Source organism: Gracilinanus agilis, chromosome 3 (assembly GCF_016433145.1).
Source record: "Gracilinanus agilis isolate LMUSP501 chromosome 3, AgileGrace, whole genome shotgun sequence".
NCBI classification, from domain to species: domain Eukaryota; kingdom Metazoa; phylum Chordata; class Mammalia; order Didelphimorphia; family Didelphidae; genus Gracilinanus; species Gracilinanus agilis.
In genome coordinates this window covers 75,322,258-75,342,776 of record NC_058132.1, presented here as the reverse complement: position 1 = coordinate 75,342,776, position 20,519 = coordinate 75,322,258, and the positions used below count along the sequence as shown (strand labels likewise).

At 40.3% G+C, this 20,519-nt stretch overlaps 1 protein-coding gene across 3 annotated transcripts in view; it reads left to right on the top strand.

Annotated features, from left to right (window-relative positions):
* Positions 1-6: 6 nt before the first annotated feature.
* KHDRBS1 (KH RNA binding domain containing, signal transduction associated 1) overlaps positions 7-20,519 on the top strand; it is a 33,694-nt gene continuing 13,181 nt past the window's right edge. For 2 of the 3 annotated variants that reach the window (XM_044668015.1, XM_044668016.1), the window contains exons 1-10: positions 7-161; positions 7,574-7,698; positions 8,872-8,988; positions 11,431-11,577; positions 13,824-13,957; positions 14,145-14,207; positions 15,114-15,315; positions 15,636-15,703; positions 16,065-16,123; positions 18,811-19,002. In XM_044668015.1, coding sequence (XP_044523950.1) covers positions 68-161; positions 7,574-7,698; positions 8,872-8,988; positions 11,431-11,577; positions 13,824-13,957; positions 14,145-14,207; positions 15,114-15,315; positions 15,636-15,703; positions 16,065-16,123; positions 18,811-18,908 — 1,107 coding nt within the window. In that variant the 5' untranslated portion in view covers positions 7-67 and the 3' untranslated portion in view covers positions 18,909-19,002. The remainder of the gene's footprint in view (positions 162-7,573; positions 7,699-8,871; positions 8,989-11,430; positions 11,578-13,823; positions 13,958-14,144; positions 14,208-15,113; positions 15,316-15,635; positions 15,704-16,064; positions 16,124-18,810; positions 19,003-20,519) is intronic. The other variant, XM_044668017.1, reaches the window with a different exon arrangement.

Below are 20,519 nucleotides of genomic sequence, written 5' to 3'. Positions count from 1 at the left end.
GGGCGGGGGTGGCCCGGCGCCGGCCCCGACCCCTCTGCTGCCGCCCTCCGCCACGGCCGCCGCCAAAATGGAGCCTGAGAACAAGTATCTGCCCGAGCTCATGGCCGAGAAGGATTCGCTCGACCCGTCCTTCACCCACGCCATGCAGCTGCTGGCCGCAGGTGAGTCGGGGCCCCCCCAACTCCCCTCCCCCCCGCGGCGGCGAGCTCGGAAGGAGTCGGGGCCCAGGCGGGGGCGGGAGGTTTGGGATCTCTGGCCTTCCCGCGTCTCTAACGGAAGGGATCCTGGGTGGCTGCCGCGGGGAGGCCTGCGGCTTCCTTGCTGGAGCGCCCCTCAGTCCAACAATCCCCCTTCCCCCCCCCCCCCAGGGAGAAGTGGCCCCGGGGAAATGTCGGTATTAGGTCATGGGGCTTAAAAGGGAAACCGAGGCCTCAGTGAACGAAATGCCCGAGGCCTCTTTCAAGCCTCAGTTTCCTCGTCCGTTAAACGGAGGTGGGGGTGGTGCTAGTTGTAGTGAGCTAGATGGCCCGAGGACCTCTATTTCCCCGTCAGCAAAGTGGGAGGGGTGAAGAAGGTCTCAGAGAAGATCCCCGCTGTTGGTTGGTGCCTGGCGCCTCGAAAGCGGCCCTAAACGCTCGTTGACGCACTGTCCGGCGGCTGGAGACAACGCAGGACCCTGGACTCGGGCCGTCCTGCCACTGTCGCCGGCCCGCCGCGGTGGGTGAACGGGCCTCCTAGCGTTCCAGGGCTCCTGCAGGGTAGGGGGCCGATCCTAGCGCACTTTCATCCCCGGGAGGGAACAAGGCAGTCTGAAGGTGGGAGGGGCAGGGGGCGGGGTGAGGGCGGTCTAGGGGCGCCTGCACCCGGATGGGGGGGGGTGCGGATGCCGGTTTGGACCACTTGGGCTAAATTGCTCGAGTGAGATTGGGGGTCGGAGGCTCGGGCGTTGGGTTTCCTACGCCGGTAGAACGGTTAATTAATGCCGAGGGCAAAGGAGCCTGGGCTGCCTCTCGGTTCCGCTGCACTCCTCGTTTGTTTAACGGCATGGGATCATCTTGTTCTCCACTCGAGAATCTGTGAACGGCGACAGCCCCAGGGGGATTGAAAGGGCGGGGGAGGGGGTGCTGGGCGTTCTTTATTCCTTTTTCCAAGAAGAACCAGGATGGGGAGAAGTTGCTTACCAGCTTCTCACTGATCGATCGTGTAGTCGTGGTGTGTGTTTTCTTGGTTGGAGAGCTAACTAGAGAATGGAAATGCCAGTCTTTGTTCTGTGTATCCTAAACACTCTCCTTTCCCTGATCAGCACCATCCAATCACCTGGTAGCTCTGTTTTATCCATATCGCCACAGCCCATCTGCTTGGCATTAGCTTCTAGTTGTGGGTGATCTTTTCATAAGCGTTTCTTAAGATAAATATAATTATTGAGTACATTAAAATCTTGAATCTTCAGAACTGAAACATTGGTTTATTTGGCAATTGTAAGCATCCCAAGGAGACTTGGAAGAGATTTGTCTTTCTTTGTTCTCTATCTTGAAAGGGATCCTGACTTTAAAACCAAAACCTGTGGTGGTCAACATCCAGATAATTGAAATTTTATATCTTGATATTTAAAAAAATATTTTTGGATCTAACATTGTTTAGTTAATTCTGGGATGTGTGATGTTATTAGATTCTTTTGGAAACCTGCCTGGGAGGGGATGGTTCGATTTTTAGACCGAGGTTTACTATGTAAAGTGACACTTAATCGTCAGATTGACTCGGTGTAGTGGCACCAAAGTGACATACATTACTTTTCATTAAGCATCTTCTCTTTTGATATGTAAATATTTCTTTGCAAATTATTGGAAGTGATGCTTAAATCTGTGACCCAATTTTTAAAAACACTGATTTTTTGAAAGATGGGTCTAATATTCCATATTTTCATTGAGTAGCTCCTCATTTACATTTTAACTACCTGGTAGTTTCTCCTAGCACCTTTCATTAGCTGTTAAATATCCTGGGAACTTATATTTCCAAAAGAATCTAAGAACAGATTTAGATGAAATGCATAAAAAAAGGCATATGTTGTACTTATTAGGCTTTAGAGCATTCATAGTATGACTATGTTTAGAACTATAACCACACATAGAAATCTTTAATAAAAGAAGCCACAAGGTTGCTAGACCTTTCTACCCCATTTATGCCTCTTTAAAAAAAAAAAAAAGAAAGCTTCTAAGTACATAAAATAGAATACAAAAAGAAACCAATTTCATTGAAATACATTTCTCTAAATATACACTCACTTTCTGTCTTAGTAACAGCTAAGACCAATGGACAAGAGCTAGGCATTTGGGGGGTGAAATGACTTACCCAAGGTCACACAACTAGGAAGTGTCTGTGGTTGAATTTGAACTCGGGTCTTCCAAACTCCAGGCTTGGCGGTCTTGTCTTACTAGGCCACCTAGCTTCCTCTCAAAATATTAAGAAACAAATGCATACTCCCCTCCTTAAGAACACCCCTAGTGGAGAAATCAGATTAGAGAAATACCATATTGTCACTGAATTAAAAAATGGGAAACTAAATGGCAAGGATAAATGGACGTTTCTGAGTTGGTATACTTTTTGTTAAAATATTTATGAATGAATTGTAAGGATTTGTTCTCAACTTCAAATATTAAATAAACCTCAGGCTTTGTGAATGGGTAGTATAGTGGCAAAAATATATGTGTGTGTGTGTGCGTGTGTGCGCGTGTGTGTGTCTGTATAAATATACTTGTAAAAAAATACATTAAGAAAAAAAATTAATTCATATTCTATTTACAAGATGAATTGTAAGCTCTTGACTCTGATCTAGGAAAAGAATCTAGTGAAAAGACCTATAAAAATACTGGGCATCATCAGGAAATGACTAGAAATAAAAATGAAAAGAGCAAAGATTTTCCTAGCCCTTTAGAAAATAAAAGGTTTGTATGTCCACACTTGGAATGTGTGCAGTTCTGGTCACTGAACTTCAAATAAGACATAATGGTTAGGAAAATGTCTAGGGAAGGATGATGAAAATGGATTAAAAGAACATTATAGATAAGATTCAGACTCTAATGTAAAAAGTCAGAGAGGCTGAGAGGATTGTGGGCACAGATTGTATAGTGAAGGCTATGGCAAAGGTAAATGAACTTGTTGACCAAATCATAGAATAGAAAAAAATGAGAATCCATTGAAGATTGAAAGGGGCCTTTTTAGGGTCAATAAAATGAGGTAGGTATTGCATTTGCATAACAGGACTTGCCCAAAGAATTAATACAGATTGACACTATTAAATTGGAAGAAAGGGTTAGATAAGTTCCTGAGTGGTGGATTCAAAATGGGTTATAAGGGAATTGAGGAATGTTTATAATCCACTATAAGCTTTTTCATATTCTGATAGTGAGTTTTTTGCTAAAGGTCCCTGGATGATGTTGAGAGAATAATATGATGGATCTATTAATGGCCTGGTCCTTTATGACAATTATCACAAAATTTTAGATTAAAGAAATACTATTGATTATGTTAGAGTTAAGCCAGCTTTTTAGCTGTGTGTGGGACTTTGAATATATATTTTTAATCTCCTAGTTTTAAGCATATATTTTTTTAATTCTTTGCTTATGTCTTAACAACTATGACAAGCCTCAGCAGACTGAAGTAGGATGTTAATAGGGTGGGAGGGAGAGCTGGGTATGTGTTTAAATTTTCATTTAAAATTCTTAATTGGCTTGCAGCCTACTTTGGAGTTCTGGGCTTGTTACTTTGCATGAGTGTCTATGACTCTCAAGCTACTATTTTGGCATTTACATTCCAGTATAAGCAAGACACTCTTTTTCATATTCTATTTTATCTTGACTTTACTACCAAGCTAATGAGAAATCTGACCTTGTCGTCTTTGAGTGCAAGAAGTTCAAACCAAATAATGACTAAGGGTCCACTGTATATATGACTACTACTAACTAGGAGCTACTATATGCTTTCTGTAAGCTTACCAAGTAGAGGAAAAGAGACATAACAGATTCAGAAAGTTAAGCAGCATAAGTTGTAAATAGCAATTCAGGATAACAATAGAAGAAATTTTGGCTTGTTTTTAGGAGACCTATGATTTCATGAGTATAAGAGAACTCCCATTACCAATCCAGACCAGAACCTACTTCTGCAACTTATATATAGCCTTATTTGTTTGGGAGGGTTAAGTGTGTCAAGCAGAATTTGAACCCAAGGGTTTCATGACTTTGAGACAGACTCTTAACAGACCCTTTGCCAGGCTGACTCTTATTGACGAAAACATTCTTAGAAAATATTATGTTGGACAGAGTAGTGACCCAAACATTTGTGGAATTTTTGATAAATATAATTGTGTAGTAGGCATTCTAAAGGAGGGAATACTTTACTTTAGGTAAGGGATAATTAGGAAAAGTTTAAGTAGAATTAGGGCTTGAGCCTGATAGGTGGAGGAGAAAGGCAATCCTGTAGTCTAAGGTGATAGCAGGTGTAAGAAAAAGCTATGTTCCAAGGGTTCTGCTTTTCTAAAACTGTTCTCTTAAATAATGACTAGCAGCTTGATGCAAAAGCTGTTTCTGCTTACCTTCCATCTTAGAGTCAATACTGTGTATTGGCTCCAAGGCAGAAGAATGGTAAGGATAGGCAATGGGGGTCAAGTGACTTGCCCAGGGTCACCCAGCTGGGAAGTGTCTGAAGCCAGATTTGAACCTAGGACATCCCGTCTACAGGCCTGGTTCTCAATTCACTGAGCTTCCCAGCTGCATTTTTTCTTTATTGATGGCTTGTTTTTAATATCACCTTTGCCTTTGAATAATCCCACCCCTTATAACAAAGCCATTCTTTGTAACAGAAAGAAGAGGAAAGTAGAAAAGCAAAACTAGTCAGCAAATCAACTCTGACAATATATACAACATTACCTACTTTTCCAACACGCAGAGTGAGGCATTTTCTCACTAATGAATTCTTAGGTTTCTTGTGGTAGCAAATAGATTTATCCATACAAACTATTTACTCTAGGAAATGATAGGTTGCCTCTGTTTATACATCCACTGAATTTCCTTTGGTCCATGAGAGCATGCAAAGTCAGTTAGAGATTGCCTCAAGAGGCTATATATAAAACACATTTGCCTAGGGGAAAACTGATTCTCTGATGCCACTGGCTAATCCTTTCCTTGGGTACCCCACACCATTATAACCTATTCTCAATCTTTTTTGAAGGAAAGGTGTGTCAAGAAGAGAATCCTAGATTCAGCTGGAGAATCATCAGGAAAGTTTAAGCTATCCAACCAAAGACTATCTCTTCTCTTCCTGAAAAATCCCATGCATTGACAATTCCATCAATCTGTTCTTTGTGTCAGATTCACATTTCTCTTTTAAATTTGAGCATTTATCATTTGCTCTTCCATATCTAGAGAACAATAGATGAATATCCTTTTCATAAAAGCCCTTAATACATATTAAGATAGTGAGCATATCACCTTTTAATTTATTCTGTAGTTTAAATGGCTCCAGTTGGTTAATCTAGCTGTCCTTTGAGATCTATTTTCTGGCCTTTTAGTCATCTTTCAGTTTTCTGTAGTTTAGTCATCTTTCAGTTTTCTGAAGCTTCTAATTTCTCCACAACCTTTCTAAAAATTAGAAACAGTGCATAATACTCTAAAGTATGCTAGTACAGAATATAGTACCTTTTTTTTCTGGTAATGGGATGAATTAGAAGGGTGAACTGCATATAACCCTTATATATAAACTGCATATAACCCGTAACTTCCTAATTTCAACCCTGTGGTCCCAAACAACCAATTTAAAAACCCTCAAATTAAGTAAGTGGGAATGTTGCCTCCTTAATTTGTCATTGTCCATTCTCCCCACTCAGTACAATGAGACTTTTGGGAGGTATTCTGATTATCCGTGAAAGGACTAAAAAAAAATAGTAAGTAGTTAAAAGAAAGAGTATAGGTGGTGATGAAAGATGAACTGTTCTCCATTCCTATAAGCTTACACATTTTACATTTTTAAGGCTAGAATCACAGTAAAGACAGACTTCTTGGTATATGGAGAAGTTTCTTGGGATATCAGATTTTATCAGTGATTCCTAAACAGTATTGTGATGAGAATGGGGGGTGGGGTGGGATGATACATGGAAACAAACTTTTTTTTTATAGTAGTTAAGGAGAGAAAAGAGGCTGGTGATATGCTGCCAGTGAGCATCTAGGAATTATAATGTAAGTTGAATCTAGAGTGGTTTCATTTGAAAAGTGAAGGGACAGTTTTGTGTAGACATACTCAATTTAGTCTCTCTGTGAGTTTGAACAGCTCTATATATCCCAGCCCTGTGTTAACAGAAGTAAGAGTTCAGTATGGTTAGCAGTGCAGAATATATGAATCCAGAAAAAAGCTAAATACATTTGACTCACTATAAAGTCTTTTCAGGTGCTGCTTTGGTATAAATAGGAGCCTTGAGGTCAAGTACTGATGTCTTATAAAGGTATGTTCTTGAAAGATCAGAAATGTGGGAGTAGAATTAACTTGCTCTCCTTGATCACTGAACAGAATTGTACTTCTGATCACAGTTGGATTTGATTTATCTAAATAGTGGTTATAAAACTGCTAAGTATAGGGATTTATAAATAGTGATGGGAAATTTGGCACTTAGTACAGAAACAAACCTAATAAGAATTAGAGGTTGGATTCAGACCTGTGGTTTTCATGGGTGCTTTGGAGCTCCTGGTGTGGAGACTTCTTTTTACCAATCCAAATTGGCATCTGCAACTTTTGGTCACATCATGCTAGTATATGTGAGATATGGAACTCAAACCATGTCTGCTTTAGTAACATAAGAGAATTGAGTAAAGCAGTCCTTAAATAAAGCAGTGAGTATTCCCTCTATGGGAGGCCCTATGCTAACAGGGGTAGTTGCTGGGCCCCCTGAGTGAGCAAAGGAAGGGATTAAGAGTGCTTCCTCAACCATTTTGCTGTTTTAAGATGCTACTCTTAAGTTATGACTATCAGCTTGGTACAAAGACCCTTTCTGGTGAGGTCTAAAATAACTATCTTAAGCAATGTGACTATAATATGTTAAGAAACTTTTCTCTCTTTGGGCATTTAGTTTAGGTTAGATGGTAACAGCAGGTTGCCTTGGGAGGGAAGAGATGATGGTACTAAACAGTCTTATGGAGAGCAGTCTGTTTAGACTCCTTGGAAATTTTAAGCTTAATTAACTTCCCTGGATGGTTAAAGGCGGGGTGAGTCATTGGGAAGCAGAAAGTTTGTATTTAGAGAATTGATTTTTCTCTCTAGTCATATCATCTACATGTGAATTCTGACACTGGCATCATATATAAACTTCTCTCCTCCTTTGGAGGATCAGTGTCTCAGGAAATCTCTAGAGATCTTTATCTGCTAGGGAGGATACAGAGCAAGACTCTTTCTACTTCTGATTGAACTGTTGCTGTTAGAGCATGTTGCTTCTAGCTCCTTGATTCTCTTTATGCAGTATCCAAGGTTATTGCTCTAAAGAGACTGAAAGAATTTTCCTTTCAAAAATAAAATTACTCTTTATTCTATTTAGAAATCGAGAAGATTCAGAAGGGTGAATCAAAGAAAGATGATGAGGAGAACTACCTGGATTTATTTTCTCACAGGAACATGAAATTGAAGGAACGAGTCCTTATACCAGTAAAACAGTATCCCAAGGTAAGGCAGAAGGGACGCCTGGAAGATCCTTGCATCCTTTTTAGTAGATGCCCCACAAATCACTAAATGAGTAGTTAATTTTCTGGAATTGTTTCATGTTAGTCTAGAAGCTTGTATCAGTCCTAAAGGTAGTTTTAATAAAACTTAAAATATTTAGTACTTCATTTCTTGGCTTTTCTGAGACATTGAAGAATGTAGCTAACAGAATAACTGTGCCAGGAGGGGGTGTCATGTTTTTATTTGTCAAAGAATTGTTCTTTTTTCTTCTTTCTTTTAGTTCTAACTGTAAAAATAAGTTATCAATGCTTAAGAATTAGAATGAGGCATCATCAAAACACTAGCCTAGGTTAAGACTAAATTAGTTATTAAAGTTAAATAAGCTGAACGTTAATTTAGCCTGAATCCATGACGAACTCATTATTTTCCTGAAATAGACATTTAAAAATGCTTTAGTTTATTTTCTTCCAAAGCATATTTATACAGAATACATTGTATTATGTGTGTGGGGGGGGTGGCCTTTAACTTTTTCTGTCCTTGTCTTTAGATAGAAGGGCAAGTGCTAGGCAAATGGAATTTTAGTGAAGACTTATTCAGGGTCATACAACAAGGAAGTATCTGAATTCAGATTTGAACCTAGGTCCTCCTGATTCCAAGCCTGGTGCTCTTCTACTATGCCACCTAGCTGTCTCCATTCATTGTCTTTTTTTTTTTTTTTTTAAAGAAGATGATGATTATAATTGAATATAATTCATTTTAGATACTAAGTCCATCAAATATATACTTACATAGAATATCTCTACTAAAATCCTAATCTGATGCCTCGTTGTGACATGGATGTAATCTTTGGTTCTCAAAAACTATGCTAGAGAATACAAGCTCTGGGAATTTTCTTTTAAGCTGGGAAAAGCCCACATGCACGGGTCCAGTGATGAGTGTGCCATGGGACAAGGCTTTACTGACTTTATATAGTCTGGACTACCAGCCAAAATGTAGGAATGGTGACCATACTGTAATAAATCACAGATCCTTGAAATAAAACAGGATTATACTCCCTAGTCTGGCCCCTTTTATTGATTAATAGGTGAATATCTGTCTTGTAATGAGAATGTGTAAAAAAATTTAATTCAGACAGTCACCAATTGCATCTAATTGTTGTTCTTTTATTTCTGTCAGTTTAATTTTGTGGGGAAGATCCTAGGACCTCAAGGGAACACGATCAAAAGACTGCAAGAGGAAACTGGGGCCAAAATATCAGTATTGGGAAAAGGTTCCATGAGAGACAAAGCGAAGGTAAATAAGGGCAACAGGCTGAAAAAAAAGGCTGCAAAATTATTTGGACAGCTTGGAAACTTGTGTGTCTTTGGGAATAAATATCCTGAGCTTTTCCTACACAATGTGATGCCTTCAAGAATTGGGGGCGAGCTCTTGTTGACTAAGCATACACATTTATTGGCAGCTCTAGAAAACCACAGGGACATTTGAACTATTCCTTTTTTTAACTTTGCTTCTTTCCATTACTAAATAGGACTTGGACATCATAGAGTTTCTCAGCAACAGCTCAGAAGTGCCAAAACTTGCTTAGGTTAAAACACAAGGGAAGCTATGAAATAGGAGAAATGTCTCCCCTCTTGAAAATAAAAATGTAGACACTAACAGAACAGACTAGTCAGTGCTTTGATTTTTTTTCCTTATGTGTGCTTAAGGATAATTGGTGTTAAAAATCGTTGAGATTATGGTAATGGTGGCCAGCTGTGATAACATACTTTATATGATAGGTGTTTAAAAGAAGTGAACCTCTTCTATTATAATGCCTGAGAACATTTTTGATATAATGGTAGCAAAACATCCCAATCACTTAAAATAGTACTTTCAAAATAATTTTTTCTTGATATCCTTAGGCATTTAATCATATTCTTCAGGAGCTGCATGTCCCAAAAAGCCTCTTTTACTCTTGCTAGCTTTTGATTATATTGCTAGTGTCCCTTTCTCAGTTTGCTCCATTAGTCTTTTTACCTTTTTGGTCCATTTGCTGGAATAATCTATTCAGATCTGAAGCATGGCTCTCTAGCCACATAAGGAACCTTTTATGGACTTGCTTCTTTTCCTGTGTTAATGCAAATATTGTTTTTAATTTTGTTTTTGATATTTTGAACTTGACTAACAGCAGATTTGAACATTTGCATTTACAAAGAACAGAACAAGAAGATTATGTGTAAGTCCAGGAAGGAAATGAGGAAGTTAAAATACATATTAAATTCATTTCTGTTAGTTCCAAAAGCTATCTTGGATTTCTGTATTTATCCCTATGCTTACTCCCTTTTCCTCTCAATCAACCCCCCCCCCTCCTCCCCAACTTAAGAACTCCAGCAAGTTTTCATATGCCTGCAAAATATATCTACTTTCTGGGCGTGGCAATTTGTGCCTCTCTTCAAGAGGATGGGAAGTATATTCTGTGTTGTTGGTCCTCTGGAATTGTAATTGGTCAGGTCATTGCATTGATCTGAGTTTTTAATTTATTCAAAGTTGTTTTTCTTTATAGTGATGTATTCATAGTATAAATTATTCTTCTGGTTCTGCTTACTTAGCTCCATATTACTTGAGAGAAACCTTCCCTGGTTTCTTTGAATCTCTCCCAAATGCCACTACTTAATTCTGGAGAAGGCACAGTGATATAGAAAAAAAGGTTAGGTTTGGAGCCATCACACTTGAGTTGCAATCAGTTCTTTTTCTTATTCCTGTGGTCTTGGGCAAGACTCTTTCTTGGTGGCCTTACTTCCCTCCTCACAATGGAGGCATTGCACCAGGTGATCTTCTAAAACCCTTCCAGTTCAGAATCCTATCAATACTTCATCCCCTTTAAAAAAAAAATAGCCCAAACCCCATAAACCTTCAGGGACAGGACTAGGAGTAATTTCATTCTCAGCTAGAATTAAAACAGACACTCTTTTTTTTTTCTCCTTGCAAAGACTGTAACTTATATTTTTCTTTCTGGCCCTAAATAGCCATAAACTGGTGACAAGGTATATAATAATGCCTTGGATTGCTATTAGAGACAGACATGGTCATAGTACAATGAACACTGGATTTGGAGTAGGAGATCTGGGATCCAATACTGAGTACCTGTGGAATAGTGAGCAAAATTGTCCCCTTTGCCCCACCAGGCTTTATGATGCCTGGATGATCTCTAGAAGTATCCTATCAGCTAAAAATCCTAAGTCTCTAATTGCTCTATTTTGGAGGGTAAAACCTGAAATTATTAATGAGAGTTAATTTTCATTTCCCCTTGAAGGGAAATATTCCTTTCCTTTTTATTTTATTTTCCCAGCCTCTTTCCCTCCTTCTTACAATGGGAGCATTATACCAGGTGATCTGGTCTCATGGCAGGGAGGTGGCCACTAGGTTCCTAAAAGCTTTGCTAGCAGAACTTATACTCTTAGAGGTCCTGCTGGGCCAGACAGACTCCATGTATGAAACTGGTTTCGTGTGCTTGGAAATAGTCTGATTTTTTCCAAGGAGAGACTCATCTTGCCACCTTGGGATTGGGTGCTGGCTAACATGTTTTTTGCTGAAGTAATTCATGAGGGCATTTAAATAAACAAAGTGTTATGTTCTGCCCTGCTGGAAGGAATGATGGAAATCACAGATCCTTGAAACATCAACCATTAGTTTTTCTGAGCACAACTGACTTAGGTTACAGAAATTCTTGTATATACATATGCACCGCTCTTTCAGGAGGAAGAACTTCGCAAAGGAGGAGACCCTAAGTATGCCCACTTAAATATGGACCTGCATGTGTTCATTGAAGTTTTTGGGCCCCCTTGTGAGGCTTATGCCCTCATGGCTCATGCTATGGAGGAGGTCAAGAAGTTCCTTGTGCCGGTAAGTCCCCTCCTAATCCACCTTTGGTTTTAAATTTTTAATATTTTTCCATGTTTTACATAATTCATTTTCTTCCCCTCCCTTCTTCCCTCCCCCCCTTAGAGCCAATAAGCAATTCCACTGGGTTATACAAATGTTATAATACCTATTTCCATATTCTTTTTTTCTTTTTTAAAATTTTTTAATATTTTTCTTGATCCACTTTTGTGAGCCACAAGGCCTTGGACCACAGACTGTTGTGGTGCCTACCACAATGCTGAAAGAGTGTCCAGAGCCCTGCTCAAAGAGACAGGGCTTCAGGTACCACACTTTTTTGGGAGGACACTCTTCCAGCACCAGGACAGGTTTTACCATAAAATCCAAATCCTTCTCTTTCAGTCTGATGTAGTGGAAAAGAGGGGCTCATATTTCAACTAAACTTATCACACCGATGCTGCACTATGTAAATCTTTGTCATTGAAGCCCTTTAATAATCCTTTGGAAAGTATAGCAGGTCCAGTAAAATCTGCCTAATTCATGTGGATAGATCCATTTACTTTAAAATGGATTCCATTTATTTTAAAATGGAGTCCATTCAAGGAGTAAGTAAAAAATTTTACTGATCTGGACTCTGTTTATAGAACTACTAATGTTACTAGAAGAATAATTCCTTTAGGTTCTAGTTTCCTTTTTGCCACGAACAATCTGCGTGGTCTTGTACAAATCACTTAATTTCTCCGATTACCTCACCTATAAAATAGGGGTAATGGCACCTTTCCTGCCTGGAGACAGAGGTTTGGATCAGATGACCTCTTGAGGACTTTTTTAACTCTGAAAAGGTATAATAAAGGATTGGGAAATGTGTCATCCTTTTCAGCTACAAAATATTAAACTTAGGAAAGGCGAAGAGGAGGGGGGAGAGAACTAGAGGATATTATTAGCATGGTAGAACATCCTATTATAATCCATTTTAATTATATAATTATGATTATCCTATTATAATACATTAGTAGCCATAATTCAAGGTATTTTGGAATTCTCAGACTGTCCAGTGTACTAATCTAGCGTGGCCAGTCTACTCCATAGATGGGAGTGAGTCTTCCTTAGTAATTTTAATATGAAATGTTCAGTTTAAAGTAAATAGAAGGGGCAGCTAGGTAGCTTAGTGGATTGAGAGTCAGGCCTAGAGATGGGAGGTCCTAGGTTCAAATCCGGCCTCAGACACTTCCCAGCTGTGTGAACCTGGGCAAGTCACTTGACCCCCATTGCCCACCCTTACCACTCTTCCACCTAAGAGCCAATACACAGAAGTTAAGGGTTTAAAAATGTAAAAAATAATAATAATAAAGTAAATAGAAAATGTGAGTTGATATTTTGCCCAAGATTTTTCTCTGTTGCATGACAAAATTTGTTAAAAGTATTTTGGAGTAACCCTATATTCAGCTGTAGTTGCTGGATAGAACTGTGGATCATAGATACATGTTGTCTTTGATGTCTTCTCCAGCCCCTTTCTTGGCAGAGGTAAATTAAGAACCTACCATGTAATTGGGCTTTGGAATGACCTAGCTGGCAGAGGAATCTTACTTCCTTCTTGTGCAGTGGCACCCTAAAGGACTCCAAACACTCAGGCTGGCACTGGTGACTAAATTATCCTGTGTGTAGTAGACAAAAAATGGAGATAGTCCCTCTACCCTTAAAAAAAAATGCTTCTCCATCCCCCCCCCCCAATTAACTAGAATATTCTATTACTCCTAAAAGACTGTCCACTTGGGAGCATAAAAATGCTTGAAGCACTGAGAATGAATGGTTCTGTTCAGGAGAAATGTGTGAAAAGACAGCTTGAAGTTTGGATTTGCAAATAGCATTTGATGCCTTTCTGGCTCAGGGCCACTTCTCTCTTGTGGAGAAGAGTGAGCCATTTGGGCATCTTTGAACAGAGTCCTACTTTACCTCTGGAAACATTTAACTGTATCTGGGAATAAATAGTTCTAAATTCTATGCTAGTCTGGACTGTGTAGCTCTAGCTTTATCTATGTCGGGGTGTAAATTTGAAGATTAGTACCTTTTCATTTTTGTTAGGGTTTGTTGTCTCTTCTGGGGAAAGACCATGCATTCATTTTCACTTTGGTAGGAAATTGGTGTCACTGACAAATGTCATGGTTTTGAGGTATGACTTTAGAGATTTATCAGTTCCCAAGACTCTTCTGACCTCTGATATCTCCCAGCAGAAGTTAGAAATGTTATATCTTTCCTTTTCTTCTTTTTAGGATATGATGGATGATATCTGCCAGGAACAGTTTCTTGAATTATCTTATCTGAATGGCGTACCTGAGCCTAATCGTGGGCGTGGGGTACCAGTAAGAGGACGGGGAGCAGCTCCCCCACCTCCACCTGTTCCCAGGTAATTTTTAAGAAGGTAAATATTAGGGAGAAAAACCTTAAGTGGGAGGTGAGCTCTGCTGCTGCTAACTAGGGGTGTCCTGCCAGCACCAAACTTGTCTTTTTGTGGCACTCCTCAGGCTCCCCTTTGGGTGTCTGGGGCATCTGGAGTATTGTGTTCACATCTGGAGTATTGTGTCCGGTTCTAGGTGCCACATTTTAAGAGGGACATTGAAAAGCTGGAGTGTGTCCAGAGGAGGGCGACCAGGATGGTGAGGGGACTCGAAACCATTGTCATATGAGGAATGGTTGGAGGAACTGGGGATGTTTAATCAGGCACAGAGAAGCGTTAGAAGGGGACATGATCATTGTCAGAGGGAGCAGATCGTTATTTGTGGCTCCAGAGGGCAGAAATAGGGCCAACGTGTGAATGTTACAGGGAGGCAGACTTGAGTTCATTGTGAGGAAGAACTTTTTAGTAGAATTCTTCAATCATGAAATGGACTGCCTCAGTAGGAAATGAGTTTCCTGTCATTGGAAGTGTTCCAGTTGAGGCAAGTTAATCACTTATCAGGGATGCTGTAGAGGGATTCCTGTCCTGGGTGGGAAATGAGTCAAGACAATCTCTTAAGATCCTTCCCATGCTGAGGTTCTTTTTTGTAAAGTGTTGGGGACCTGGTAGTTTGGGTGAATTTTGGTGGTCGGGCATTAGGATCCTGCAGGAACCTTTGTGGGAAGATTCTAAGGTTCTCTGTTGCCCCTGCAATTCTGACCGGCCCCAGCCTTTGTGGCAGGCCTTTTCGTCTGTCCTTAGTCTTGGTCCAGATGTACTCAGGTTAGGACACTTGCTTAACAATCTGTGGGGTCTTTTGATTCAGGTCCTTCCTAGAGCGCAAACGTCTACACTATGTTCCTTCCAATAAAAAAGCCATTCATCATGATGGGCTTTCAGTCCAATGAAGTTGTCAGATTTCAGGGCAATGGCAGAAGTCCAAATATGGGACTGGCAAACACAAGTTTGAGCACTAGGGTGGCCTCTTTTTTAAAAGGCCCCATTAAAAGCCACACTCTATGAAATGGAGCCTGTTCTAACTGGGCCATCGTCTAGCCAAGTAATGTATTTTGGATGCTTGTGTATAACTTTCACCCAGGGATACTGACTATTCTTTCTTCTGCAGGGGCCGTGGTGTTGGGCCTCCCCGGGGAGCCCTGGTCCGTGGTGCTCCGGTGAGAGGGGCCATCACTAGAGGTGCCAGTGTGGCCCGTGGGGTGCCTCCCCCTCCAGCAGTAAGGGGAGCCTCTGCTCCAAGAGCTCGAGCCACAGGCATCCAGAGAATACCTCTTCCTCCACCCCCAGCACCAGAGACTTACGAAGAATATGTAAGAAACTTGAATAGTGTGTCCCTCCCAGATAAATGGAGGGCCAAGTGTTGGCATAGAGGCTTGAGTGGTAGAGGAACTCTTGATGGGGAGCAAGAATCATGCAGGCAGACCTTCAAATCATTCAGTGACACTTAGCCTTGGGATGCTGACAGTTGGCCCAACTCTAGTAGCAGGTGTCTGCAATTTGTCTTTATTCCTAATATTTATCTTGCTTGAGCTTTTTCCCATTCTGGGTAGAATGATGTTTGTCCTTCCCTGTAGGATAATACCTTCCTTGCTGACTCCAGTTTGACTTGAGATTTTTGTGTCTCTTGTAGGGATATGATGATACCTATGCTGAGCAGAGTTATGAAGGATATGAAGGCTATTACAGCCAGGGCCAAGGGTAAGTTACTAATTCTCCAAATGCTTCTCAAGCTTAGAGTAAAAGGAAATTGAACCACTGAACACCACCTTGAATGCTGAAGCTAAAAGGAAACATGACTTCCTCATTGCTCTTATTTTAAGGTGCATGTGGTATCTTCCGATTGTTGCCTGCGTTTCTTAATTTTAGTAGCATGTGATAGGAATCATGGGGTTTTAGTGACCAGAAGGTTTTATTTTATTTTTATGGCTGTAAACTAGTTATTTTCAGTAGAACTTAAGAATTGTTTCTGCCTAGGATTTAAGTATCTTCCTACAGGAAATGGTTCTGAGGTACCAGTGTTCCCCTACTGCCTTATTAATTGCTTGGCTTAATCTTACAGGGACTCGGAGTATTATGACTATGGACATGGAGAGGCACAAGATTCTTATGAAGCTTATGGTATGTCCTGATGTAGTGGGGATTGAGAGTGGGGTCTGCTTTGTTTTGATTCTTGTTGGCTGGGCTGTGGGGACCAAAGGCCATGTAGTTAACCCTCTATGAGGATAGTCCTGAGCGCTTAATTTGGAAGCCAGATAGAGCAGGATCACTAGGTTATCCATGAAGATCATAGGAGAGATCATTGGTTAAGAGTCTGACTATTGGGATTTGAAGGAAATAGGGAGGAAAAGAGAGAACAGTTTTAGAATGATTTGGCAAGCACACCTGGTACTTTTTCAGAAGTCTCTTCCTTTTGGCCTGGTTCCTCTAGACCATTTGTGATAGATAAACCAAAAGACTCCTTAGCTAGTCTACTGACTTCCTTTTAGACTCTCTTCCCATTGATGTCAACTATAGCACATAAGCTACTAGGATGGTACAGAGACTTTGGGGTTCAGGATGGATTAGGTTTCCAAAACCTTGTTGCACTAGCTAGATGGATATCATCGCTTCAAGCAGCAAGACCTTTCATCTGTTTTACTTCTCAATGGATAGTCAAGAAAAAACAGGACCCTAATTCAGGGAGCCCAGCTGTAATGGGGAAAGCCTGCCAAGAGGCAGCCTACTAAATGAATGGGTATGTATGTCATAGAATTTTGGACCAGAAGAAGACAGCTTAGTACTGTGGAAAGAGAAAGTATCTACTTTTTACATTAAAAAAAAAAAAGTAGAAAAACTACTTGGTTGGGAATCTAGCCCAGGAGCCTAGTCCTAATTCTTTTAGTAAGTGTATGATTGGGACCAAATTGCTTCCCTACCTTGAGATCCCAGTAATTGAGGGTTATTAGACTAGTATAGTTTGCCAGTCCCTCCTAGCTAACATCCTGGGAGGCCATGGTATTTGGAGGCTACTGGAGGTCCTAGGGACCATTCTTTCTATTGTAATAGTAGCAAGCTGCTAGCCTTCTGGAAAATTGTTTCCTTTTTTATCTCTGAGCCAGCAAAAACCTTCTCCCCACCCACCACCTCAGCCTTAGCTGAATGGGCAGTTTTCCAGATTGGCTTTAGTGCCCAATTAAGTTTCAGAATTAATGCACTTTAGAGGGAGTGCTGTGTGACAACTTCTGTTGTGAAACTATGGACAAAGGGACATTCTGGGGTAGATAGAAGTATTTTTGATCAGCTGAAATAATCTCAGGGAGTCCTCATCATGGAGCTTAAGATCAGAAGCTCCAATTCCTAAAATTTGAAAGAAGGTTAACAGTGTTTTCTTCCTTTCCTAACTCCGGGGTCAGACCTCAAAACTGAGCTCTGACTGACAACATGATATGCTGGGCAAAGTTAAACATGCACCTGCTTGGAGGAAGCTGTTACATTTACCAGTTTAAGCTAAAATGAAGCTGAACAGCTGCCATCAGCAATATTGGGTGTCTGGGATGGCCCAGTGGTTAGGGCGGTGTCTGTGCACTCATGTTTCCCTCCATTGGTAAAATGGCAGAAAGAGGGATTTCTATTTAGTCAAATTTGTTTTTTTCTGCTGGATGGGAGAATAACAAGAGTTATGCCAGATTGGGGAAGGCCAAGCAGCTCTATTGTGTTCCCTGTGTGATACTGCCATAGCTAATCTGTTTATCCACTATCATTTCCTCTGGTCTCTGCTTTCACAAAAACAATTTGAAATAGAAATTGTCTTGCTGTAGTCCTCAGAGGCCACATCCAAAGAGATGGGTGTAAGTGTTGTGCTGGTGGTGGCAGCTTCTATCTGAAGGGACCTATAGGGCTCTCCCAGTCTGGCTGATGACCTGTGGTGGAGAGAATGTGTGTGTGAGAGAGAATGAATGAGAATGAACACTGGCTAGCTGAGGGATCTGAATGTGAGCAGGGGTTTAAACTTCACATAGAGATCTTTTTAGGTGCCTGGGGTTGCTTATCATAGAGTTCCCTTGTCGAGAATGAAGACAATTTTTCTGGCTTTCGTTTCTGGAGCAGTAACGTGTCTTGGCTCCTGGCTAAGGGAAGGTGATGATGACCAACCAGAATATTAAGTTCAGACACATTGTCAGTGTCAACCTAATAAGCCACTTTGCTCCAATCCAACAGTCAGTGCCTGTAGTTTGAGGGTAGAAATGAGGGCAAAGTGGATTCCTGTTCCCACCTTGGTTTGTGGGAAGGGAGAGGCTACCACTTTTCAACCTTGAAGACAGGATAAGTCAGCTTTGTGAGGATGCCTGCAAAGATCCACTGAAAGCACATCTGCCCAAATTAGTGGTTCCCCTTTTACAATATGGTCCCAGCTCCCTAAGCTCTGCTGCTCCTTCTCTTCTTCTTTGTCCATGCCCATTCCTCACACACACTCCCCAACATGCCCAGTTCAGAAAGAACCAAAAGAACTGTTGGAATTTATTGATTCCTTTGCTTATATCTGTACCTGTTGATAAGATAGAGGATTGCCTGTAAGCATCCTGAGCTTTTCTAGCCAGGAGAATAAAAATGAGACCTTGGCACACACACTCCCTGGAAATTGTCCCAACCTGAGAATTTGCCTTGATTCTTTAGGGAAGCGTTTTGGAGGCATTGGGAAAAGATCCGGGGAGGCTAAAATATTGACAGCAGGGCAGTTTCCAGGATGAGGTGAGCTTCTCCCACCCAAGCCTGGCAGGTTGACCTCCAGGTGGCTTACAGGCTGTTCTTGCTTTCCTTCCCCACAGGTCAAGACGACTGGAATGGGACAAGGCCCTCCCTGAAGGCCCCTCCAGCTAGGCCAGTGAAGGGGTCATACAGAGAGCACCCATATGGACGTTATTAAAACAAACATGAGGGAAAATTATCAGTTATGAGCAAAGTTGTTACTGATTTCTTGTATCTCCCAGGATTCCTGTTGCTTTACCCACAACAGACAAGTAATTGTCTAAATGTTTTTCTTCGTGATTCCCTTCTCCCCCCTTCCTCCATCCTCACCCTGCATTCTGGCTTCTGTATGTAGTATTTTAAAATTAGTTAAAATAGATTTAGGAATATCGAATTAATTTTTTTAAAGTGTGTAGATGCTTTTTCTTTCTTTGTTGTTTAAATATAAACACAACTGTACCTTTTATAATAAAAACAGAAGTTGAGTTAAAAAAAAAACTGTTAGTTTCCAAAGTGACATTGCTTGCTTAAGGGTTCTGAAGTTAAGCTTTGTTAACGTTCTCTTAGGTTTGGTCTGAGGCAACCCGTAAAGTTGTAGTTGCAGATTCCCAAACTAGGCTACATTTCAAAATTCAGGGCTGTTTTTAAGACTTAAAATCATAATATTAACGGTAGTAGGTGCCACCGTTTAAAAGTAAGCTCAGATGTCAAATACGTTTCCTTAAAAGCATATGGCGGTTGAATCTTAAGTTTAAATTTTTAATATGAAAGATCCTCATGAATTAAATAGTCGGTGTATTTTTTTTAAAAGTTAATTGATTTAAAAAAACCAACAAAAAAAATTAGGTTTGTAAAATTGACTTTTTCTTATGTGGGTTTTGAAATCTAGCCCCAAACATACAGTGTTGAGAGATACTTAGGGAGTAGGTTTTGAAATGGGGTGGGTGAGAGAGGGAAGGCCGACAAACTGAATTTCATTTGATGCAAAGCTTTTTTTAGCTTAAAGAACAAATTTTAAATAACTGCATCTAATAAATCCAGTGTTTGAAATCAGAAAGCAAAAAATTGCATATGGTTGAGGTTTGCTTTCTGCAAAACCACTGAATACTCCTTGGGATGCTGGGGGCTGAAAAGTACAGTTTTAAACAATCTGACAACACTGAGCCAACCCAAATGATGCATTCGTTCAAGTATGTCTCAACACTTAGGACACTGCAGCTGAAAAAAAACAAAAGGAAAAAAAAATCCACTCTGTACATAGACTAAAGTCCTAACTGGATTTGTGCTGTCCTCCCATTCTGTTCTTGAAGATTAAATGCTACATGTGTAAGTCTGCCTAAATAGGTAGCTAAGACTTATGTCAGAATGTCTACAAGCAGTTTGTCAATAAAGTTTAGTCCTTTTTTAATCAAAGTAAATGTGATGAATTGTCATTTTTTGGTGGACAATAAAATAGTTTTCTCTCAAATAAACTTAAATTAACTCTAAAGTTAATGGTCTTGTTAAAATTTGAAGGCATTCTTTAAAATGATGGGGTGGGCTGTTTTTGGTTTTGTTTTTTGGGTTTTTTTTTTTTTAACCAAAAAAAGTTTATCTCAAGATGTTAAGTTTTAGTTTAAAAGATAACCAAAGCTTTTTCACCCCCTAGAAGTTACCTACAGCAGTTTGATTCAGCCTTGCTAGAGAGAACAGATTTTGGGGGAGGAAAAGCCAAATATGAAGGAAACTTGGAGTGGTTTCTCTGGACAGGTCTCAGGGCTTAAAACCAGGTATCATGAGGCTAGTTTTC